Below are 26,904 nucleotides of genomic sequence, written 5' to 3'. Positions count from 1 at the left end.
TCAGTAATCATTAGAGGATCAGAGGCAGAGAGGGTCAGTAACTTTAAATTCCTGGGTGTCACTATCTCAGAGGACCTGTCTTGGACCCATCATATGAATATTATTGCAAAGGAAGCACGACAGTGACTCTACTTCCTCAGGGGTTTGCAGAAGTTCGGCATATCAGCGAAAACCTTGGCAAACCTCTATAGATGTGTGGTGGAAGTGTGCTGACTGGCTGCATTATGGCTCGAATGGGAACATCATGCCTTTGAGTAGAAAATCCGATAAAAGTTAGTGGATTCAGCCCAGTAATCATGGACGGGCTGATTCAAGGCCGGTGCCCCAAACTGAAGCCATAAGACCATTCGGCCCATCGAGTCTTCGCTGCCATTCAATCATGGGCTGATCCAATTCTTCCAGTCCTCCCCACTCCCCTGCCTTCTCCCCATACCCTTTGATGCCCTGGCTAATCAAGAACCTATCTATCTCTGCCTTAAGTACACCCAATGACTTGTCCTCCACAGCCGCTCATGGCAACAAATTCCACAGATTTACCACCCTCTGAATAAAGTAATTTCTTCGCATCTCTGTTCTAAATGGACGTCTTTCAATTCAGAAGTCATGCCCTCTTGTCCTAGTCTCCTCTACCATGGGAAATAACTTTGCCATATCTAATCTGTTCTGGCCTTTTAACATTCGGAATGTTTCTATGAGATCCCCCTTCATTCTCCTGAACTCCAGAGAATACAATCCAAGAGCTGCCAGACAGTCCTCATATGGTAACCCTTTCATTCCTGGAATCATTCTCATGAATCTTCTCTGAACCCTCTCCAATGTCAGTATATTGTTTCTAAAATAAGGAGCCCAAAACTACACACAATACTCCAAGTGTGGTCTCATGAGTGCCTTATAGAGCCTCAATATCGCATCCCTGCTCTTATATACCTCTGGAAATGAATGTCAACATTGCATTCGCCGCCTTCACCACTGACTCAACCTGGAGGTTAACCTTTAGGGTATCCTGCACAAGGACTCCCAAGTCCCTTTGCATCTCTGCATGTTGAATTCTCCCCCCCATCTAAATAATAGTCTGCCCATTTGTTTCTACCACCAAAGTGCATGACCATACACTTTCCAACATTGTATTTCATTTGCCACTTCCTTGCCCATTTGCCTAAACTATCTAAGTCTCTCTGCAGGCTCTCTGTTCCCTCAACACTACCCGCTCCTCCACCAATCTTTATATCATTGGCAAATTTAGGCACAAATCCATTAGTCCAAATCATAAATCGTAAAAAGCAGAGGTCCCAACACCGACCCCTGTGAAACTCCACTGGTAACTGGCAGCCAGCCAGATTAGGATCCCTTTATTCCCGCTCTCTGTTTTCTGCCGATCAGCCAATGTTCCACACATGCTATTAACTCCCCTATAATTCCATGGGATCTTATCTTGCTAAGCTGCCTCATGTGCAGCACCTTGCTAAAGACCTTCTGAAAATCCAAGTACACCACATCTATTGCATCCCCTTTGTCTACCCTGCTAGTAACTTCCTCAAAAAATTGCAGTAGGTTAGTTAAGCAGGATTTTCCTTTCAGGAAACTATGCTGGCTTTGGCTTATCTTGTCATGTACCTCCAGGTATTCCATAATGTCATCCTTAACAATCGATTCCAACAACTTCCCAACCACTGATCAGGCTAACAGGTCTATAGTTTCCTTTCTGCTGCCTCCCACCCTTCTTAGGGGAACATCAACTCAGAACATGAGAGGCCTGCGTCATGCCTTACAAGGCGCAGATTGGAAGTCTGTGTGGGGCGCCACTCCTCGCACAGACTAGAGCAATGTGTGATTAAGTGCCTTGCTCAAGGGCACAAACACACTGCCACAGCTGAGGCTCGAACTAGTGACCTTGAGATAACTAGACGAATGCCTTAACCACTTGGTCACGTGCCCAACACCCTTCTTAAATAGCGGAGTAACGTTTGCAATTTTCCAGTCATCCGGTACAATGCCAAAATGTATCGATTCTTGAAAGATTATTGTTAATGCCTTCATAATTTCTCCATCTACTTTCTTCAGAACCCAAGGGTGCATTCCATCAGATGAAGGAGATTTATCCACCTTCAGATCATTAAGCTTCCTGAGCAGCTTCTCAGTCATTATTTTGACTGCACATAGTTCACTTCCCTGACATTCTTGAATGTCTGGTATACTGCAGATGTCTTCCACTGTGAGGACTGATGCAAAATACACATTCAGTTCCTCTGCTACCTTTGCATCTCTCATTACAACATCTCCAGCGTCATTTTCTATTGGTCTTACGTCTACTCTCAACTCTCTTTTACCCTTTATATATACTTAAAAAAGCTTTTAGTATCTTCTCTGATATTAGTCGCCAGCAACCTTTCATAATTCATCTTTTCCTTTCTAATGACCTTCTTAGTTCCCTTCTGCAAGTTTTTAAAAGCTTCCCAATTCTCTATCTTCCCACTAGCTCTGGCTTCCATGTATACCCTCTCTTTTGCTGTGACTTCACTTGTCAACCATGGTAGTGTCCTTCTTCCATTTGAAGATTTCTTCTTATTTGGAATTTAGAAACATAAAACATAGAAAACCTACAGCACAATACAAGCCCTTCAACCCACAAAGCTATGCCGCACGTCTTTACCTTAGAAATTACCTGGCCTCCACCACCGTCGCCAGCAGCCCATTCCACACACTTACCACTCTGTGCATAAAAAGCTTACCCCTGGCATCTCCTCTGTACCTACTTCCAAGCACCTTAAAATTGTGCCCTCTCGTGCTAGCCATTTCAGCCCTTGGAAAAAGCCTCTGACTCTCCACATGATCAATGCCTCTCATCATCTTGTACACCTCTATCAAGTCACCTCTCATCCTTCGTCGCTCCAAGGAAAAAAGGCCGAGTTCATTCAACCTATTCTCATAGGGTATGCTCCCCAATCCAGGCAAAGTCCTTGTAAACCTTCTCTGCACCCTTTCTATGGTTTCCACATCCTTCCTATAGTGAGGCGACCAGAACTGAGCACAGTATTCCAAGTGGGCTCTGACCAGGGTCCTATATAGCTGCAACATTACCTCTCGGCTCCTAAACTCAATCCCATGATTGAAAGCCAATCTTTTTAACCACAGAGTCATCCTGCACAGCAGCTTTAAGTATCCTATGGACTCGGACCCCAAGATCCTTCTGATTCACCACTCTGTCAAGAGTCTTACCATTAACACTATATTCTGCCATCATGTTTGACCTACCAAAATGAACCACCTCACACTTATCTGGGTTGAACCCCATCTGCCAATTTTCAGCCCAGTTTTGCATCCTATCGATGTCCCACTGTAACTTCTGACATCCCTCCACACTATCTACAACACTTCCAACAGAATATATCTGTCTTGCACTTCTCTCATTTTTCGCAGAAACTCCAGCCATTGCTGCTCTGTTGTCCTTCCTTCAAATGTCCCTTTCCAGTCAACCTTGGCCAGTTCCCCTCTCATGCCATTGTAATTTCCTTTATTCCACTGAAATACCAACACATTGGAATTTAGTTTCTCCTTCTCAAATTTCAAAGTGAACTCGATCATATTGTGGTCATTTTTCCCTAAGGGTTCCTTAAGCTTCAGATCTCTTATCACCTCCCTATCATTGGACAACACCCGATCCAGCACAGCCGATCCCCTAGTGGGCTCAACAACAAGCTCCTCTAAACAGCCATCTCTTAGACATTCTACAAATTCTCTCTCTTGAGGTCCAGTACTGACCTGGTTTTCCCAATCCACTTCCATGTTAAAATCCCCAACGATTATCATCACATTGCCTTTCTGACACGGCTTTTCTATCTCCTGCTGTAATTTGTAATCTACATCTCAGCTGCTATCTGGAGGCCTGTATACAACTGCCATTAGGGTCCTTTACTCTTGCCATTTCTTAACTCAACCCATAGAGGCTGTACTCCTTCCAATCCTTTGTCATCCCTTTCTAATGATTTAATACAGGTGCCTCCCGCTTTTCGAACGTTCGCTTTACGAAACCTCACTGTTACAAAAGACCTACATTAGTTACCTGTTTTTGCTAACAGCAGGTGTTTTCACTGTTATGAAAAAAGGTAGCGTGCGGGGAAAAGCAACACGCGAAAAAAAGCAGCGCGCGCCCCGAGCAGCCACTCTCCCCCGGATTCGGAACTACATTCTCGCCGGCATTGCTTAAACACGTGCCTGTGAGCAGCCATTTGCAAGATGAGTTCTAAGGTATTGGAAAAGCCTGAAAGAGCTTGTAAGGGTGTTACACTTAGCGTAAAGCTAGACATAATTAAGTGTTTCGATGGTGGTGAACCAAGTAAGGACAAAGTGAGTTTGGCTTGTGGAAGTTGACGAAGATGATGTTGAAGAGGTTTGGCATCCCATGACCAAGAACTGACAGATAAAGAGCTGATGCAATTGGAAGAGGAAAGGATTCAAAACTGAATGCAGTAGCGAAAGTGAAGTCGTCCAGGAACTGAACGTGAAGCAACTGCGTGAGATTTTCGCTGCAATGATAAAGTACGACTTTAATTTTGAAATGGTACATCGGTTTAGGGCATATTTGCAGGATGGTTTGAGTGCTTACAAAGAATAGTATGATAGAAAAATGCGCAAGACTAAGCAGTCAAGCAAGCCTTCCACATCAGCCACAGCAGACGACGAACCTCGACCTTCGACATCGAGGCAGGCAGACATGGAAGAAGATGACCTGCCTGCCCTGATCGACGATGAGGTTACACCCCAGTGTCCCACTACCCTACCACTCCAACCCCTGGGCCCCAGACAGATACTGATTCGCGGAGAATGCAGTGGTAGCTGGAACGCACTCAGCACATCTTTAAGAAAAAAAGCCGAAATAAACAAGCTAATTAATTAGGTGCCGCCCAGCATGTAAATGTCGGCCCAGATCAGAGGCGATTGCCCATTGTGTCGCCTCTGATCTAGGCGGACATGTACGTGCCGGGCGGCACCTAATTAATTAGCTTGATTATTTCGGCTTTTTTTCTTAAAGATGTGCTGGGTGCGTCCCGGCCACCACTGTACCCCTGCATGCTTCGCAGATTGGTACCGGTTCGCTGCCCAGAAGGTGGGGGCCACTGCACCATCCCAACCTCCAACGATTCAGCCTAACACACCATCATCAGTATGCTCAATGTCTTCCCGATTCCCGTAAGTGATACTACACTGTACATACATTATTTCTACTTTATATCAACTGTGTATTTTTACGTGTTATTTGGTATGATTTGGCAGCTTCATAGCTTAAAGGTTACTGGAGAGCGCTTGCACCATGTTTCTGACGAGAGCGCTTGCATGAGATTTTCGCTATGGAGAACAGTGCGCAATGATTGTGGAAAAGTATTTCTACTTTATATAGGCTGTGTATTCATCATATCATTCCTGCTTTTACTGTATGTTTCTGTTATTTTAGGTTTTATGTGTTATTTGGCATGATTTAGTAGGTTATTTTTGGGTCTGCGAACGCTCACAAATTTTTCCCATATAAATTAATGGTAATTGCTTCTTCGCTTTACGACATTCCGGCTTACGAACCGTTTCATAGGAACGCTCTACCTTCGGATGGCGGGGGAAACCTGTATTATTTCTTATTCACAGGGCTACACCACTCCCTCTGCCTACTAACCTATCTTTCTGATACACCATATATCCTTGGACATTCAACTCCCAATGGCAGCCAAGTTTCAGAGGTGGCCACAATGTCATACTTGCCAATCCGTAGCTGAATTTTAAGGTCGTCCATTTTATTTCTTATGCTGCGTGCATTCAAATACAACCTTTCAGTCCAGTATTTGTTGCTTTCTGTTTCAACTGCACCGTGCCTCTATTGCCCTTAACACATCCCACTGGCTGTGATTATGCCTCATCTCCTGCCTGTCCTTTCTATCATCTCTGTTGCATGGTCTCTTTGATTTATTTCTGTTTCCCCCCTCCTCAGCCCTATCACTCCGGTTCCCAAAACCCTTGCCAAATTAGTTTAAACTAATTTGAGGTGTCATGGGAGAACACAGGATATTGGAAGCTGTGTGTCCAGAGCCAACTCTATGGGCGCAGAGCTCGGAAAAAGTGATGCACAGACTTTTAACATCATAAACCAGAGAGTTTTTATGTCTCCCCTCTCGCTATGAAATGGGGATACCTCTTTTTCCTTTATTAGGGAGAGAGAGAGCCTCTGGTATGTTGAATTATTGGGTGAACGAGTAGTCTTTGGGGTATTGTGTCTGTGTCTTTATTGATGATTTGCTGCATGCTTGACTGCACAGTGGAGGGCGCTGATGCATTTTTGCTGGTGGGGGAGTGGGGGGACCGTTGCCTTGCTGCTGCTTGTGCATGGGAGGGGGGAGCTGAAGTGGGGGGGTTTGGGGTTCTAACGTTTAACTGTCATTCATTCTTTGGGGCACTCCTCTGTTTCCGTGGATGTTTGCGAAGGAAAAGAATTTCAGAATGTATATTGTATACATTTCTCTGACATTAAATGTACCTATTGCACCTATTGAACGTAAGTATGCCTGCAGAAAAAGGATCTCGGGGATGTATGTGGTGACATGTATATACTCTGATAATAAATTTTACTTTGAACTTTGAACAATATACAACCTGAAATTCTTGTTTTTGCAGACATCTACTGAAACAGAAGTGTGCCCCAGAGAATGAGGGAATAGTAAAACGTTAGAACCCCAAAGCCCCCCCACTTCCCCTCCCATGCACAAGCAACACTGACCCTCCCCCTCCCCCTCCCCCACTTACTTCAGCAAAAAAAAGCATCAGCACCCTCCATCCACCAAGCAAGCAATAGCAAAGCCCCCAAGAAAGACCACGATCTGCAGTACAACAAAAACTAATTGTTCATCCCGACAATTCAACATGCCACAGGCTCTCTCTTCCCGATATAGGGACTGAGAGGTGTCACTCTTTCACAGCAAGAGATATAACAAAACTACTCGCTGATTTGCAAAGATAAAGTCTGCTGTGTCACTTTTTTTCACTGAGTTCTCCAACTCGAGAAAGAGAGAGAGAGAATGAGAGAGAGAGTGGGAATGAAAGAGGGGGAGAATGAGAAAGAATAAAGAAAGAGAGAATGGGAGAGAATGACAGAGAGAGAGAACAAGAGAGACAAAGAGAATGAGCGAAGGAGAGAGAATGAGAGGGGAGAGAATGAGAGGGAGAATGAGAGCGAGAGCTAATGAGAGGAGGGAGAGAGAATGAGAGAGGGAGAGAGAAGAGAGAGAGGGAGAGAGAGAATGAGAGAGGGAGAGAAAGAATGAGAGGGAGGGGGAGAGAATGAGAATGAGAGAGGGGGAGGGGGAGTTCCTGATGTCCTATTTTCTCCTGCGATGCTTCATTTGGAAGCATCTCTGATGCTCCATTCCTGCCATCTGAAAAAAGGCACCAAAGCATTCGGGCTCTCACGACCAGACTATGTAACAGTTTCTACCCCCAAGCCATCAGACTTCTCAATACCCAGAGCCTGGCTTGACACTAACCTACTATACCCATCTACTGTGCCTACTGTCTTGTTTATTATTTATTATTATTTATTGTAGTGCCTGCACTGTTTTGTACACGTTATGCAGTCCTGGATAGGTCTGTAGTCTAGTGTAGTTTTTTTGTTTTTTCTTACGTAGTTCAGAGTAGTTTTTGTATTGTTTCATGTAGCATCATGGTCCTGGAAAATGTTGTCTCATTTTTATTATGTTCTGTACCAGCAGTTATGGTTGAAATTACAATAAAAAGTGACTTGACTTGACTTGGCAGCACCGGCATTGAGTTGGTTCGTCCACAGGGCCACACAACCTCGGAACCCCAAAGGCACACTTCTCAACTAGACTGTGTTCTTAGTATATCAAAAGCAGCTGGTCATGAGACCTTGTGAGTCCTACCACTACTAGGAACCAAAATCTGAGTGTAACTCAAGGTCAGGGTCTCTGACAGAACCCCATCCACAAGGAAAAGGAAAAAAGACATTAAAATTAGAAATTAAGCTGTTTCCACAGATGAGCTCAAAGGAGCTGCTGTGAAGCACGATTGTAGCTCTGCCCCTTGCACCTTTTGCCAGAAAATAGCCTATTCCAATCCACACATGCCAGATAATTTCTGCTACCATCAAAATTGGCCTTTCTCCAATTTAATTACTTTGAAGCAAATGGCATTGTGGTCTCTGGTAGGAAGTGTTACGCTACACAAACTTCTGTCACCTGCCCTGTCACATTCCCTAATGGCAGATACAATATTGCAAGCTCTCTGATTGAGATTTCTATGTACAGCTGAAGGAAACTTCCCTGAACACATTTGACAAACTCAATCCCTTCTAGTCCTTTTACAGTATGGGATTCCCAGTCAATATGTGACAAGTTAAAATTACCTGCTATTACACCCTTACGTTTCTTGCAACAGTCTGTGATCTCTTTACAAATTTGTTCCTCTAAATCCCCAGGACTGTTGGGTGGTCTGTAATATAGCCTGATTAATGTGGTCATACCTTTCTTATTTCTTATTTCCTTCCATAACACCTCACTAGTTCAGTTCTCCACTCTGTCCTAATAGAGCACAGCGGTGACATTTTCCCTGACTAGTAATGACATCCCTCCTTCTTTTAATTCCACCCACTCTCTCACATCTAAAGCAACAGAACTCTGGAATATGGAGCTGCCAGTCCTGCCCCTCCTGTAACCAAGTCTCACTAATGGCTACAATGTCATAATTCCAGGTATTGATCTATGCCCTGAGCTCAACCACCTTTCCTATGATATTTCTAGCATTGAAGTATACGCAGCTCAAGACACTAGTTGCACCATGCTCAACCTTTTGATTCCTGACTTTGTCTAAGATCTTACCAACTTCTCCATCCACAACACCTCCACTAACTGTTCTGGCACTTTGGATTTCCTCCCCCAGCAACTCTAGTTTAGGTCCCACCGTGCAGTATTAACAAACCTTCCTGCTAGGATATCAGACCTCTCCAATTCAAGTACAAATTGTCCCTCCAGTACAGGCCCCACCTTCCCTGCAAGAGAGCACAATGATACAGAAATCTTATGCCCTCCCTCCTACAGCAGCTCCTTAGCCACATAAATCTTGCAATGACAACTCTGGAGGTCTTGCACTTTAACTTAGCACCTAACTCCCTGAACACCCTATGCAGAACCTTGCCACTTCATAAGACTCAGCATTATTTCCTTGCTTTTATATTCTATTCCCCTTGAAATAAATGCCAACATTGCATTTGCCTTCTTTACCACAGACTCAACCTGTAAATTAACCTTCTGGGAGTCTTGCATGGGGACTCCCAAGTCCCTCTGTACATTTAACGTTTGAATTTTCTTTCCATTTAGGTAATAGTCTGCACTATTATTCTTTTTACCAAAATGTATTATCATACATTTCCCAACACTGTATTTCATCTGCCACTTTTTTGCCCATTCTAAGTCCTGCTGCAATTGCATTGCTTCCTCAGCACTACCTACCCTCCACCCATCTTTGTATCATCCACAAATCTATCAATTCCATTATCTAAATCATTGACAAACAATGTGCAAGTTGTGGTCCCAATACTGACTCTTGAGGAACACCACTAGTCATCGGCAGCCAACCAGAAAAAGCCCCCTTTATTCCCACTCACTGTCTCCTGCCTGTCAACCATTACGCTATCCATGCCAATATCTTTTCCATAACACCATAGGCTTTTATCTTGTTAAGCTGCCTAGTGTGTGTCAGCTTATCAAATGCCTTTTGAAAATTCAAGTAAATGATATCCACTGTGTCTCCTTCATCCACCCTGCTTGTAACTTCCTCAAAGAACTTGAACAGGTTTGTCAGGCAAGGTTTCCCTTTACAGAAACCATGCTGACTTTGACTTATTTTATCATTAGGTTCTAAGTACTTTGAAACTTAATCCTTAATAATAGTTCCAACACTTTCTCAACTACTGAGTTTAGGTTAACTGGCCTATAATTTCCTTTCTTTTGCCTTCCTGCCTTCTTAAAGAGTGGAGTGACATTTGCAATCTTCTAGTCCTCTGGGACAATGCAGGAATCAAGTGATTCTTGAAATATGATGGTAAATGCATCCATTACCTCTTCAACAACCTCTCTCAGGACTCTGGGTTGTAGTCCATATGGTCCAGGTGATTTATCCACCTTAATACCTTAGAGTTTCAATCACTCTTTTTCCTTTGTAATAGCAATGATATGCACTTCTGCTCCCTGACACTCATGAACCTCTGGCACACTGTTAGAGTCTTACACTGTGAAGACTGATGCAAAGTATCCATTAGGTTCATCTGCCATTTCTTTGTTCCCCATTACTACCACACCAGCATAATTTTCCAGAGGTCCGATGTCAACTCTCCTCTCCCTTTTACTCTTTATATAACCGAGAAACCTTTTAGTATCCTGCTTTATATTATTGGCTATTTTGCCCTCTTATTTCATTTTTACCCTTGTACCTTTTTTAGTTGCCTTTTGTTGGAAAGCTTTCCAATTAACCAACTTCCCACTCACTTTTGCTACCTTATGTGCCCTTTCCTTGGCTTTTATGCAGTCCTTAACTTCCCTTCTCAGGCACGATTGCCTAGCCATTTAAGAACTACTTTTTTTGTGGGATATATCTATCTTGCGCCTTGTGAACTATTTCCAGAAGCTTCATCCATCTCTGCTGTGTTCCCCACCAGTATCCTCCTCCAATCCACCTGGGCAAGCTCTTCTCTCGTGCCTCTGTAATTCCCTTTATTCCATTGTGATACTGATACATGTGACTCTTGCTTCTCTCTCTCTTAAATTGCAGTATGAATTCAATCATATTATGATCACTGCCTCCTAAGGGTTTCGTTATATTAAACTCCCTGCTAAGATCTGGGTTATTACCCAACATCCACTCTAAGGTAGCCTTTCCCTGAGTAGGCTCAAGCACAAGCTGCTCTAAAAAGCCATCTCTTAGACATTCAACAAATTCCCTTTCTCGCGATCCTACACCAACCTGATTTTCCATTTCCTCTTGCGTATGGAAGTCCCCCATTACAATTGTGTCATTACCCTTATTATATGCCTTTTCCAGCTCCCTCTGCAATTTCAACCCCACATCTTCGCTACTTTTTGGAAGCCTATTGTTTTATTACCCTTGCAGTTGCTTAACTCCACCCACAAAGTTTCGACATTCTCTGACCCTATGTCACCTCTTTCTAAAGATGTAATTTCCAATTTCTTACCACTAGAGCCACACCACCGCAATGCATTCCTGCCTGTCCTTTCAATACAATGTACAGGCCCCCAGTCCCTTATCCGAAATCCTTGGGGCCAGTTGCATTTCAGAATTCAGAAATTTTAGGATTTCAGATCCCCCCCCCCACATACCAAAAAACACGTATGATCAAGTCCCTTATTTAACCTTTTCAATGCGGTGGACTTTAAGACCCAGAGGCATTCCAAACCTACGCACATCCTCCCGTATGCTTTAAATCATCTCTAGATTACTTATAATACCTAATACAATGTAAATGCTATGTAAATAATTGTTATACTGATTTGTTTAGGGAATAATGACAAGAATAAATTTTATTTCCAACAAAAACATTCAAATAAAACATAAAAATATACAGCTTCAAACGAAACGAATCAAACACATGGTAAATGACTTATTGGAATAAATGTAGAACGTCACTGTCACTGTAAAACTTCAGTAACTTGTTTTTCTGTTTATTTAAATCATATACAGTGGTAGTTCCAACACTATCTTCTTCAGTAAGACACCGCACAGACACACCACGATCAAGCTTCCGCAATAACTCCACTTTCTGCATTATTGAGAGAAGATTCCTTCTCTTTTTCTCATTGTTCCCCATAGGGGTATCTGCAGCTCTTTTTTGACATTTTCACGGTGAAATTAAACACAAAGTCAATAGTGAACACAAAATATCAGCGAACAGCAAATGCACGTGTAACCATTATGAGCGCTGAGCCACAACTGACGTCTAGCGGCCTCTGCTAGTGCTGCCACGTCACACCTGAGTGACGTCAGCCGTTGGGGAAAAAACTTTGTTTTTCGGAACTTTTTGGATTGCGGTAATGCACCATTAAGCTGGATGCCAACCGCCGTAAAACAAGATACAGAACTTTTTGGATTTCAGAATTTCAGATAAAGGAATGTGAACCTGTATCTTATGACCTTCTTTCAGCCATGACTCTGTGATGCCCACAACATCATACTGACCAATCTCTAATTGTGCCATAAGTTCATCCACCTTATTCCAAATACTAGGCACATTTAAATACAGCGCCTTCAGTCCTGCATTCTTGCTCCTTCTGAATTTTGTCCCTGTAGTAGAATTTAACTCTCTGCTCTGTCTGCATTTGTACCCAATCATTGGCTTGTCGCTCCTTACATTCATGTTACACCGATCATCTACTTGTAAACCTGCTGGTTCATCCTCAGCTCTATCATACTGGTTCCCATCCCCCTGCCATATTAGTTTAAGCCACTTCCAACAGCTTTAGTAAATTTGCCTGCAAGAATATTGGACCCCCGGCTCTTTTGTACAGGTCCCACCTGCCCTAGTTGAGGTCCCAATTATCCAGAATCTGAATCCCTGGCTCCCTGCTCCCTGCCCCCTGCCCATGTCATTGGTACCTACATGGACCACAACCTCCAGCTGTTTACCCTCCCATTTAAGAATGCTAAGGAATTGATCTAAGATGTCAGGTGCCCTGGCACCCGGGAGGCAACACACCATATGGAAATCCCATTCTCACCCATAGAACCTCTTGATAATTCCCCTAGCTAATGAATCTCTTGTCACCACAGTGTGCCTCTTCTTCCACCTTCCTTTCTGAGTCACAAAGCCAAACTCAATGCCAGATACCCAACCACTGTGACTTTCCTCTGTCAGGTCAACCCTCCTCCCCCACCCCCAACAGTATCCTGTTGTTTAGGGGGATGAGCACAGGTGTACTGTGCTCTGGCAACTTAACCCCTCTCCCCTTCCTACTTCTCAGTTTCTTGAGTCTTGTATCTTGGATGTAACTACCTCTCCATATGTCCTATCTATCACCCCTTCAGCATCCTGAATGATTTGAAGTTCATCCAGATTCAGATCCAACTCCTTAACATGGATTGTTAAAAGCTGCAGCTGGATGAACTTTTCGCAGTTATAGTTGTTATGGACACTGGAGGTCTCATCATGCAAGAGGAGCGTTCAACTATCGTGCTTGGCATCTCTCCTGTCCTAGCTGAACAGATATAAAGAAGGGAAAGAAAGAAACTTAACATAGAGCTTTCCTTTGCTTTCTCTGACTGAAGCCACAAAGAACTAAAGCCTCAAGATCACCACTCTGACTCTGTCCATCAGGCGATGGCCACCGTACTTGCCCCCAACTTTGTTTAATTTGCTCTTGCTAATCAATCTCAAACGCAGACTGGTCGCTGGTCAAAGTTCCATTATGCAGCCACATCCCGCTGCTCCCTTTTTCTACTCAGGCAGTGAACCTGAGTAAAATTCCCTCTTCTCAAACTTCCAATATCCGAATTGGTTGCTGGTCGAAGTTAGTGATTAATCAGGTTTTGAACGTTATAATGATAGAAAACAGCAAGTGATTATCTAGGTTTTGAGTGTGAGAACAGTAGAAAATAGTAAGTGATTAACCAGGTTTACAGAGTTATAATTGTAGAAAGCAGTAAGTTATTAACCAGGTTTCGAGTGTTATAATAGAAACCATAGAAAAACTACAGCACAGAAACAGGCCTTTTGGCCCTCTTGGCTGTGCCGAACCATTTTCTGCCTAGTCCCACTGACCTGCACACGGACCATATCCCTCCAAACACCTCCCATCCATGTATCTGTCCAATTTATTCTTAAATGTTAAAAAAGAACCCACATTTACCATCTCGTCTGTCAGCTCATTGCACACTCCCACCACTCCCTGTGTGAAGAAGCCCCCGCCAATGTTCCCTTTAAACTTTTCTCCCCCTCACCCTTAAGCCGTGTCCTCTGGTTTTTTTCTCCCCTTGCCTCAGTGAAAAAAGCCTGCTTGCATTCATTTTATCTATACCCATCATAATTTTATATACCTCTATCAAATCTCCCCTCATTCTTCTACACTCTAGGGAATAAAGTCCTAACCTATTCAACCTTTCTCTGTAACTGAGTTTCTCAAGTCCCGGCAACATCCTTGTAAACCTTCCCTGCACTCTTTCAACCTTATTAATATCCTTCCTGTAATTTGGTGACCAAAACTGAACACAATACTCCAGACTCGGCCTCACCAATGCCTTATACAACCTCATCATAAGATTCCAGCTCTTATACTCAATACTTTGAATAATAGAAAACAGTAAGTGATTAACGAGGTTTAGAGTGTTGTAACAGTAGAAAAGATAGGGAAATACAGGCATTTTCAAATATTTTTTAAAATGAGGACACTATGATACTAGAAAAAGCTCAAGATTTTGTTTTAGTCCTCTACAAAGTAGATGTACAAATGGGAAGGGTTATTGCTGAACTCGAGAGAGTGCAATGTTTTTGAAGGCAGATTTTGCAAAAGCTTGGGGTTGACTAAAACTAGTTTGGCAGGTTTATGGTGACAAAACATTAGGTCAGATGATGAAGCAGTTGTTTTAGCCCAAGAATGGAAAAGCCTACAGAAACTGATGATATAGCCCAGTCCATCACAGGAAAAGCCCTCCCCACGATTAAGTACATTTAGACCATAAGACATAGGAGCAGAATTAGGCTATCTGGCCCATCGAGTCTACTCCACCATTCAATCATGGCTGATCCTTTTTTTTTCCTCCTCCTCAACCCCAATTCCTAGCCTTCTCCCCGTAACCTCTGATGCCATGTCCAATCAAGAACCTACCAATCTCTGCCTTAAATACACCTAACGACCTGGCCTCCACAGCTGCATGTGGCAACAAATTCCACAAATTCACCGCCCTTTGGCTAAAGAAAATTCTCCGCATCTGAGATGGCACCCCTCTATCCTGAGACTGTGCTCTCTTGTTCTAGACTCTCCCGCCATGGGAAACATCCTTTCCACATCTACTCTGTCTAGGCCTTTCAACATTCGAAAGGTTACTGAATTCCAGCAAGTACAGACCTAGAGCCATCAAACGTTCCTCGTATGATAACCCCTTCATTCCTTGAATCATCCTGTGAACCTCCTCTGGACCCACTTCTATGCCAGCACATCTTTTCTAATATGAGGGGCCCAAAACTGTACACAATACTCAAAGTGAGACCTCACCAGTGCCTTATAAAGCCTCAGCATCACATCCTTGCTCTTGAATTCTAGACCTCTTGAAATGAATGATAACATGGCATTTGCCTTCCTCACCATCGACTCGACCTGCAAGTTAACCTTCAGGGTGTTCTGCACAAGGACTCCCAAATCCCTTTGCATCTCAGATTTTTGTATTTTCTCCCCGTTTAGAAAATAGGCTGCACATTTATTTCTTCTACCAAAGTGCATGACCATGCATTTTCCAACAGTGTATTTCATTTACCACTTCCTTGCCCATTCTCCTGATCTGTCTAAGTCCTTCTGCATCCTACCTGTTTCCTCAACACTACCTGCCCCTCCACCAATCTTCGTATCATCTGCAAATTTGGCAACAAAGCCATCTATTCTATCATCTAAGTCATTTATATACAGCATAAAAAGAAGTGGTCCCAACACTGATCCCTGTAGAACACCACTAGTCACTGACAGCCAACCAGAAAAGGATTCTTTTATTCCCACTCGCTGCCTCCTACCAATCAGCCAATGCTCCAACTCTGTTAGTAACTTTCCTGTAATACCATGGGCTCTTAACTTGGTAAGCAGCCTCATCTGTGGAACCTTGTCAAAGGTCTTCTGAAAGTCAAAATACACAACATCCACTGAATCCCCTTTATCTATCCCACTTGTAATCTCCTCAAAGAATTCCAACGGGTTTGTCAGGCAGGAACTTTCCCTAAAGGAAACTATGCTGACTTTGTACAATCTTGTCCTGTGTCACCAAGTACTCCACCACCTCATCCTTAACAATTGACTCTAACATCTTCCTAGCCACCGAGGTCAGGCTAACTGGCCTATAACTTCCTTTCTGCTGCCTTCCTCCTTTCTTAAAGAGTGCAGTGACATTTGCAATTTTCCAGTCCTCTGGCACTAAGCCAGGGTCCAATGATTTTTGAAAGATCATTTCTAATGCCACCGCAATCTCTAACACTCCCTCTTTCAGAACCCTAGCGTGCAGTTCATCTGGTCCAGGTTACTTATGTACCTTTAGGTCTTTTAGCTTTTTGAGCATCTTGTCTCTTGTAATGGTAACTGCATCCGTAAGATATAGGAGCAGAAGTAGGCCATTCAGCCCATCAAGTCTGCTCCACCATTCAGTCATGGGCTGATCCAATTCCTCCAGTTATCCCCACTCCCCTGCCTTCACCCCCATACCCTTTGATGCCCTGGCTAATCAAGAACTTATGTATCTCTGCCTTAAATACACCCAATGACTTGGCCTCCACAGCAGCTCGTGGCAACAAATTCCACAGATAACTAGTGATATCAAGCAAAGTTATGATGAGTATGTCAACTTATACAACCAAGACCCGTTTGGTCAAGACACAAGTGAAATGGGAGAGTCAGTTCTGTCCCTACTGAGCCAAGAGAGACAACAGCATTGGCAGGAACTGATAGAAAACACAGACATGACCAAGGACAGTAAGAAGGCATGGGCAACTGTTCGGAAACTCAACTCAGACAATAGACCACCACAGAGAATTGCTGCCATACACCCAATCAGGTTGCTCACCAACTAATACTAAATGGTCGACCAAATAAGAAGGAATGGAGGCAAAAGAAAAAGCAACATCAGGAGATGGAGTCAGTTCTCTCAAATGGGAATAACAACTTCCCACCTCTCACCCTAGAAGAATTAAAAGATGAAGTTTCACAGCTAAAATCCAACAAAGCTGCTGGCATAAATGGGATTCTTAATGAATTCCTTAAACATCTTGGACCTAAAGCACTCTACTGGCTTCTGTCCCTTTTTAACTGTTGTCTGAGATCATTAAAAATACCTGAAAAGTGGAGAAGAGCCAAAGTTGTTGCTCTCCTAAAACCCAATAAAGACCCCAACATTCCTAAAAATTACAGGCCGATTTCCTTGCTCTGCACCCTCTATAAACTCTACGAGAGACTCATACTGAAAAGAATATCCCCCTTAGTCGAAGACCCCAACATTCCTAAAAATTACAGGCCGATTTCCTTGCTCTGCACCCTCTATAAACTCTACGAGAGACTCATACTGAAAAGAATATCCCCCTTAGTCGAAGACCCCAACATTCCTAAAAATTACAGGCCGATTTCCTTGCTCTGCACCCTCTATAAACTCTACGAGAGACTCATACTGAAAAGAATATCCCCCTTAGTCAAAGATCTTCTAACACCAGACCAAGCCGGGTTCAGGCCAGGCCACTCTTGCTGCAGTCAAGTCCTGAACTTAACCCAGTATATTGAGGATGACTTTGAAATGCAACAAATTATAGGGGCAGTTTTCATTGACTTTAACAGCAGCATAGGACATTGTGAATCACAGAGGCCTTCTACTGAAATTATCTAAAATGTTAAAGAACGAAACCACAGTCAAAAGTATTAAGAAGCCTCCTAGAAAATCGCAGATTTTACATACATTTGTAGAAATGAATGGAATTAAGAATAGGTGGCGTCCACAAAAGAACGGACTACCACAGGGTTCAGTCCTGGCACCTCTACTATTTAATGCTTACACAAACAACCAACCAACTTTTCCTGACAGACACAGGTTTATCTATGCAGATAACCTATGCATAGCATCACAAGCTAACTCCTTCCAAGAAGTTGAAGTACGACTTACAGCAGTCTTCGAAGCAATGAAGCAGTATTATGAAAAATGGTCTCTAAACCCAAATGTACCAAAAGACTCAAGTGGGTGCATTCCACCTGAGGAATCGAGAAGCAGCTCAGAAACTCAAGATCTTCTGGTGTGGGAAGGAGCTCAAGCACCATCCGACTCCAGTTTACCTGGGCATCACACTGGATAGGACGCTCTCATTTGCCACCCACATCCAAAAACTCCGAGGGAAAGTTGGCTCTCGCAATTCTCTCTTGAAAAAATTAGCAAGCACGAAATGGGGAGCTAATGCTCACACACCTAGATCAACTGCCCTAGCACTCTGCTATGCACCTGCAGAATACTGTGCACCTGTGTGGGGCAGATCAGCCCATGCGAAGAAAATTGACCCATTGCTTAACGAAGCCTGCTGAATGATCACGGGCACACTGTGCCCCACACCCACTAACATCATATATAGACTTGCAGGCATTGCTCCCCAAGAGATCCGAAGACACACTACAACAAAAATTGAAAAAGGTAAACAGAACTCGGATCCACTGCACCCACTACATCATCATGTGTCAGTTTCCAACTGCCTAAAATCGAGGAAAAGCTTTGCTACAGTGGAGGATTACTGCACAGAACATCCCCCCAAACATACAGGATTGACCTCTGGTAACAAACAGAAGCCAGAACCCCACCAAACAGTACAGTGCAAGACCCCACAGAAAAGTTGCCAGACGCAAGTGGTGCACTCTCAACAGAGCGAGAGTGGGAGTTTGTAGGACGGGATATAATATGGTGAAGTGGGGTTTAAAGACCAGTGAATCCTATGAGTGTGGCAAAAGGGTGCAAAACATTGAACACGTTCTGCGCAACTGCCCACTTTCACCTGATCTAGCTACTACTGACCTGCTCAACATCAACCAAATAACACTAGAGTGGCTGGCTGTCTGGTGCGACAAGCTATAGAACCATAGAAACTACAGCACAGAAACAGGCCCTTTGGCGCTTCTTGGCTGTGCCGAACCATTTTCTGCCTAGTCCCACTGACCTGCACACGGACCATATCCCTCCATACACCTCCCATCCATGTATCTGTCCAATTTATTCTTAAATGTTAAAAAAGAACCCGCATTTACCACCTCGTCTGGCAGCTCATTCCATACTCCCACCACTCTGTGTGAAGAAGCCCCCCCCAATGTTCCCTTTAAATTTTTCCCCCCTCATACTTAACCCATATCCTCTGGTTTTTTTCTCCCCTTGCCTCAGTGGAAAAAGCCTGCTTGCATTCACTCTATCTATACCAATCATAATTTTAGATACCTCTATCAAATCTCCCCTCATTCTTCTACGCTCCAGGGAATAAAGTCCTAACCTATTCAACCTTTCTCTGTAACTGAGTTTCTCAAGTCCCGGCAACATCCTTGTAAACCTTATCTGCACTCTTTCAACCTTATTTATATCCTTCCTGTAATTTGGTGACCAAAACTGAACACAATACTCCAGATTCGGCCTCACCAATGCCTTATACAACCTCATCATAACATTCCAGCTCTTATACTCAATACTTCGATTAATAAAGGCCAATGTACCAAAAGCCCTCTTTACGACCCTATCTACCTGTGACGACACTTTGAGGGAATTTTGTATCTGTATTCCCAGATCCCTCTGTTCCACTGCACTCCTCAGTGCCTTACCATTAACCCTGTATGTTCTACGTTGATTTGTCCTTCCAACATGCAATACCTCACACTTGTCAGTATTAAGCTCCATCTGCCATTTTTCAGCCCATTTTTCCAGCTGGTCCAAGTCCCTCTGCAGGCTCTGAAAACCTTCCTCACTGTCTACTACACCTCCAATCTTTGTATCATCAGCAAACTTGCTGATCCAATTTACCACATTATCATCCAGATCATTGATATAGGTGACAAATAACAATGGACCCAGCACTGATCCCTGTGGCACACCACTAGTCACAGGCCTCCACTCAGAGAAGCAATTCTCTACCACCACTGTCTGGCTTCTTCCATCGAGCCAATGTCTAATCCAATTTACCACCTCTCCATGTATACCTAGCGACTGAATTTTCCTAACTAACCTCCCATGCGGGACCTTGTCAAAGGCCTTACTGAAGTCCATGTAGACAATATCCACTGCCTTCCCTTCATCCACTTTCCTGGTAACCTCCTCGAAAAACTCCAACAGATTGGTCAAACATGACCTACCACGCACAAGGCCATGTTGACTCTCCCTAATAAGCCCCTGTCTATCCAAATGCTTGTAGATTCTGTCTCTTAGTACTCCCTCCAATAACTTACTTACTACTGATGTTAAACTCACTGGCCTATAATTTCCCGGATTAATTTTCGATCCTTTTTTAAACAACGGAACAACATGAGCCACTCTCCAATCCTCCGGCACTTCACCCATAGACAGCGACATTTTAAATATTTCTGCCAGGGCCCCCGCAATTTCAACACTAGTCTCCTTCAAGGTCTGAGGGAACACTCTGTCAGGTCCCGGGGATTTATCCACTTTAATTTTCCTCAAGACAGCAAGCACCTCCTCCTTTTCAATCTGTACAGTTTCCATGGTCTCATTACTTGATTCCCTCAATTCCATAGATTTCATGCCAGCTTCCTTAGTAAATACAGACGCAAAAAACCTATTTAAGATCTCCCCCATTTCCTTTGGTTCTGCACAAAGCCGACCACTCTGATCTTCAAGAGGACCAATTTTATCCCTTACAATCCTTTTGCTCTTAATATACTTGTAAAAGCTCTTTGGATTATCCTTCACTTTGACTGCCAAGGCAACCTCATGTCTTCTTTTAGCCCTCCTAATTTCTTTCTTAAGTATTTTCTTGCACTTCTTATACTCCTCAAGCACCTGATTTACCCCCTGTTTCCTATACATTTCATACAATTCCCTCTTCTTTTTTATCAGAGTTGCAATATCCCTTGAGAACCAAGGTTCCTTATTCCTATTCAATTTGCCTTTAATCCTGACAGGAACGTACAAACTCTGCACTCTCAAAAATTTCCCCTTTGAAGGCTTCCCACCTACCAATCACATCTTTGCCAGAGAACAACCTGTCCCAATCCACGCTTTTTAGATCCTTTCTCATTTCTTCAAATTTGGCCTTCTTCCAGTTCAGAACCTCAACCCTAGGACCAGATCTATCCTTGTCCATGATCAAATTGAAACTAATGGTGTTATGATCACTGGAACCAAAGTGCTCCCCTACACAGACTTCCGTCACTTGCCCTAATTTGTTACCTAACAGGAGATCCAATATTGCATCCCCTCTAGTTGGTCCGTCTATATATTGATTTAGAAAACTTTCCCGAACACATTTTACAAACTCTAAACCATCTAGACCCCTAACAGTATGGGAGTCCCAATCAATATATGGAAAATTAAAATCCCCTACCACCACAACTTTATGTTTCCTGCAGTTGCCTGCTATCTCTCTGCAGATTTGCTCTTCCAAGTCTCGTTGACTATTGGGTGGTCTGTAATACAATTCCACTAATGTGGCCATACCTTTCCTGTTTCTCAGCTCCACCCATAAGGACTCAGTAGACAAGCCCTCTAATCTGTCCTGCCTGAGCACTGATGACCACCTACTGACTAAAGTAATTTCTCCACATCTCAGTTCTAAATGGACGTCCTTCAATCCTAGAAGTCGTGTCCTCTTGTCCTAGACTTCCCTACCATGGGAAATAACTTTGCCATATCTAATCTGTTCAGGCCTTTTAACATTCAGAATGTTTCTATGAGATCCCCCCTCATTCTCCTGAATGCCAGGGAATACTGCCCAAAAGCTGCCAGACATTCCTCATACGATAACCCTTTCATTCCTGGAATCATTCTTGTGAATCTTCTCTGAACCCTCTCCAATGTCAGTATATCTTTTCTAAAATAAGGAGCCCAAAACTGCACACAGTACTCCAAGTGTGGTCTCAGTAATACCCTTTGGAGTCTTAACATCACATCCCTGCTCTTATAGTCCTCTAGAAATGAATGCCAACATTGCATTCACCTTCTTCACAACTGACTCAACCTGGTGGTTGACCTTTAGGGTATCTTGCACAAGGACTCCCAAGCCCTTTTGCATCTCTGCATTTTGAACTTTCTCCCCATCTAAATAATATTCTGCCAGTTTATTTCTTCCACCAAAATGCATGACCATACACTTTCCAACATAATATTTCATTTGCCACTTCTTTGCCCATTCCCCTAATCTCATCCCTAACAATCGATTCCAACAACTTCCCAACCACTGATGTCAGGCTAACAGGTATATAGTTTCCTTTCTGCTGCCTCCCACCCTTCTTAACTAGCAGCGTAACATTTGCAATTTTCCAGTCATGCGGTACAACGCCAGAATCTATCGATTCTTGAAAGATCATTGTTAATGCCTCCACAATCTCTCCAGATACTTCCTTCAGAACCCGAGAGTGCATTCCATCAGGTCCAGGAGATTTATCCACCCTCAGACCATTAAGTCCCCCATTATTATTTCTTCTGCTTCATTTTCTAGCGGTCCTATGTCCATTCTCATTATTTTTTATTTTTAACATACTTGAAAAAATCTTTACTGTCCATTTTGATATTATTTGCTCATCTTTTTCCTTCTAATGATTTTTTAGTTGCTCTCTGTAGGTTTTTAAAAACTTTCCAATCCTCTATCTTTGCACTAATTTTTGCTTTGATGTATGCCCTTTCTTTTGCTTTTACAGTAGCTTTGACTTCTTTGTCAGCTATGATTGTACTATTTTACCATTTGAGTATTTCTTCATTTTTGGAATACACATGTCCTGCACCTTCCTCATTTTCCCAGAAATGCACGTTAATGCTGCTCTGCTAACATCCCTGCCAACATCTCTGCCAGCAGCTCTTTCCAATTTACTTTGGCCAACTCCTCCCTTATAATTTCCCTTACTCGACTGAAATACTCCTACATCAGACTTTACTTTTCCTCTATCAAATTTCAGGCTGAACTCAATTATATTGTGATCACTGGTTCCGAAGGGTTCTTTCACCTTAAGCTCCCTAATCACCTCCGGTTCATTACATAACACCCAATCCAGTATAGCTGATCCCCTAGTAGACCCAACAACAAACTGCTCTGAAAAGACATCTCGTAGGCATTCAACAAACTCACTCTCTTGAGATCCATTACCAACCTGATTTTCCCAATTGAACTGCATGTTAAAATCTCCCATGACTACAATAACATTGCCCTTATGACTCACCTTTTCTATTTCCTTTTGTAATCTGTGGTCCACCTCCGAGCCATTGTTGGGAGGCCTGTATATAACTGCCATCAACGTCCTTCTACCCTTGCAGTTTCTTAACTCAATCCACAAGGATTCAACATTATCCGATCCGATGTCACATCTTTCTACTGATTTGATGCCATTCCTTACCAGTAGAGCCACACCACCCTATCTGCCTACCTTCCTATCCTTCCAATATAACATGTAACCTTGGGCATTCAGCTGCCAATAACAACTATCCTTCAGCCACAACATCATACCTGGCAATCTGTAATAGTGCAACAAGATTATTTCTAATGCTACGCGCATTTAGATACAACACCTTGAGTACCATATTTGCTATCCTTTCTGATTCTGCTTCCCTAATGTTTTGATACTCAGCCTGTTGTCTGTAACTAAGTCCCATCACCTGCCTGCCCTTCCTGACAGTCTGACTGCACACTATCTTTACTTCTTTACCATCTGTCCTATCCTGAGTCCCTTCACTTTGGTTCCCATCCCCCTGCCAAATTAGTTTAAACCCTCCTAACAGCTCTAACGAACCTGCCCGCGAGAATATTGGTGCAACCCGTCACTTTTGAACGGGTCATACCTCCCCCAGAAGAGATCCCAATGATCCAAGAACCTGAAGCCCTGCCCCCTGCACCAGCTTCACAGCCATGCATTTATCTACCAAATCATCCTGTTTCTAACCTCAGTGGTACGTGGCACAGGCAGCAATCCAGAAATTACTACCAGGGAGGTCCTGCTTCTCAGCTTTCTACCTAGCTCTCTAAATTCTCTTTTCAGGACCTCATTGCTTTTCCTTCCTATGTCATTGGTACCAATATGTACGAAGACATCTGGCTGCTCCTCCTCCCTCTCCAAAATGCGTGGACGCGATCTGAGATGTCCCTGACCCTGGCACCTGGGAGGCAACATACCATCTGGGTGTCCCATTCATGTCCCCAGAATCTCCTGTCTGGTCCCCTCACTATTGAGTCCCTTATCAATACCGCTCCCTTCTTCTCTCTCTTTCCCTTCTGCACCACGGACCCATGCTCAGTGCCTATAATGCGGTCGCCGTGGCATTATCCCAGGAGGTCATCCCCCACAGAAGTATCCAAAGAGGTATACTTGTTTTTGAGGGAAATGGCCACAGGAGTGCTCTGCTCTAACTGCCTATTTCCATTTCTCCTGACAGTCACCCAGGCACTCACTTCCTGCAACTTCAGGTGACTGCTTCCCTGTAACTTTGATCAATTATCACCTCACTCTCCCATACAAGCCAAAGGTCATCCAGTTGCTGCTCTAGATCCCTAACATGGTCTTCAAGGAGCTGCAGCTGAATGCTCTTCATGCAGATGTAGTTCCCTTAGAGGCTCTAGGTCTCCCAGTTCTTCAACATCCAGCACGAAGAACACACCACAACCATTTAAATAGTACACTAAGAGAAGAAAAAAGATAAAAAGGAAACCTTAACAGACGTTTTACACAGAGTCAATGCCTCTTCCAAGCCGAAGCCTCTTTTGAGCCAAAGCCTGTTGCTTCTACTCTCACCAAAAGCCTACTCCCAACAACAGCCACTCTGCTTACCCCTTCTGTACTTTTAGTTAGATTGTAGAGCTCTGTTGATGCTGAGCTCTATTACATGGAGTGCTGCCACAAGAAAGCAACATCCAGGCCATGCTGTCTTCTCACTGCTACGTCTATAAAAATGACTAAGTGATCAGGGAATTTAGCTTGAGCTGGAATCAGTTTTACTGTTCCTATGATAAATGACTCATCTGTTGTTACAGTCAATAAATTGTCATCAGAAAAAACTTCCTTTATCTTTTGTTTCTGAAGCAATTCTAGTAATTCTATCAACGCTTCAATATCAAAGCAATGTTCTTGGTGTCACTAGTGTTACCCAAGAGAACCCTCTCTCACTTGTAGGTCAGAAGCTTGTGAGTCCCACTCCATTGATATTTGCATAAAATTAAGAGAAATATTCCAATGTAGCATTGAGATGCTGCTACACTGTGGAAAATGTCATCTTCTAGCAGAGATATTGAACTGCGGCCCATGCAGATGTGCAGAAAAGATCCATGGCATTATTTCAAGGAAGAGTTGGGATCTTATCCTTGGTGTCCAGGACAATTTTCTTACCATTCAGACAAACACTAAGATTAAATATCTGGTCATTATCACATTGCTGTAGGAGTTGGCCGTGCACATATTGCACATTGCAAAGATAACTCTCTTGGCTATAAGGCAACTTAGGTCTTTTTGAGGATGCTTTGTAAACCTGAGTCATGCTTTACTTATATAATTGTCTATCATTGTACTCAACTGAAATATTTGTGACTTTTAACAGGTTCTCAGATTAACTACTTGATGAAAAAGCTGCATATTTACCTCTCATCCGATGCACAGATCAACATCAGTAATGTGAACAGTCAAAACCTTGCCTACCTGGCGAGCTGCATTCATGAGGCGGTGGTCTCCAGTTCTGAAGATAGTCAAGTCAGCACACTAAACAATTAATGTTCAATTTCATTGTTTAAATATTCACTTTTCATGTTGGCTTTATGTAATGTGATAAAATGGGCTATCTCTAATCACATTGATATTTAAATGAGCTTTATTGGAGTTACAAAAGTACAATTAAAGTCAATTAAAGGCTGGCACGGAGGGCTATGAATGACATGAAGGAAATCTGGAAGTTGAACTTGACCAAAGGCCTTAAAAAGAAGATTTTCATAGCAGTCATAGAGTCCATTCTCACGTACGGATGTGAGGCATGGACACTCACCAAGACTATGCGAAAGTCTCTAGATGGTTGCTATACATGAATGCTCCGGATGGCTCTTGACGTGTGTTGTCAACAGCACATGACGAACGTCGAGCTCTATAACGACCTACCGATGCTCACCACTAAAACTGAGGCTAGAAAACTGCAACTAGCGGGGCCCTGTCTACGCCACCCCGAGCTACCTGCCAGCCTGGTCATCATATGGGAGCCCAAGCACGGGAGGATGAACCCTGGGCGCCCTCCCAAGACTATGGTCAACACGCTCCTAGAAGACAGCGGCGCGGCTAATGTAGATGAACTGAACACACTGATGAGGGAGAGGGAGAAGTGGAGAGTCCGTCAACATGCCAGACGCCGGCCCCCTAGGCCTGAGTCGACATAGTAGTAAAGACATGTTAAGAGAGTCAAAGTTGTTTCAGTAATAGGAAACAGGAGGTGATAGTGGAGGAGTGCTTTGAATGGAAGTCTATGATCAGTACTGTACCATAGGGATCAGTCCTTTGAATTTTGCTTTTTGTTATATACATCAACAATTTGGATATCGATTGGGGGGTGTAATTAGTAAGTTTGTAGATGACACAAATATAGAACAGCACAGTACAGGCCCTTCGGCCCACAATGTTGTGCCGACCCTCAAACACTGCCTCCTATATAACCCCCCATCTTAAATTCCTCCATATACCTGTCTAGTAGTCTAGGAGTGAGTGGGCCAGTGAAGGAATGGAGCTTCGAGGCTTTGACTCGAGAGGCTTCGACGAGAAGAGGCGGAGGACAAGCTTGCCCGCAGTTTGTCTTTACAATGCATCCTGAGATGGTGATGTGCCCCTCATGTGAGATGTGGCAGTCTTGGGTGAACTCCCCTCTCTCGCAGAGTCACATCTGCCAGAAGTGCATACGGCTGGGCGATCTGGAAGACCACGTAAGGAATCTGGAGCAGCAGCTGGATGACCTTTGATTCATAAG

At 43.4% G+C, this 26,904-nt stretch overlaps 1 protein-coding gene across 2 annotated transcripts in view; it reads left to right on the top strand.

The window, feature by feature from the left end:
- Window positions 1–25,733, top strand: part of LOC140202363 (aspartate aminotransferase, cytoplasmic-like) — a 73,124-nt gene extending 47,391 nt beyond the window's left edge. The window contains exon 9 of one of the 2 annotated variants that reach the window (XM_072267272.1): window positions 25,504–25,733. In XM_072267272.1, coding sequence (XP_072123373.1) covers window positions 25,504–25,673 — 170 coding nt within the window. In that variant the 3' untranslated portion in view covers window positions 25,674–25,733. The remainder of the gene's footprint in view (window positions 1–25,503) is intronic. The other variant, XM_072267273.1, reaches the window with a different exon arrangement.
- Window positions 25,734–26,904: the final 1,171 nt, after the last annotated feature.

The sequence above is a fragment of the Mobula birostris genome, chromosome 8, assembly GCF_030028105.1.
Source record: "Mobula birostris isolate sMobBir1 chromosome 8, sMobBir1.hap1, whole genome shotgun sequence".
NCBI classification, from domain to species: domain Eukaryota; kingdom Metazoa; phylum Chordata; class Chondrichthyes; order Myliobatiformes; family Myliobatidae; genus Mobula; species Mobula birostris.
This window is presented reverse-complemented; position numbering and strand designations above follow the sequence as displayed.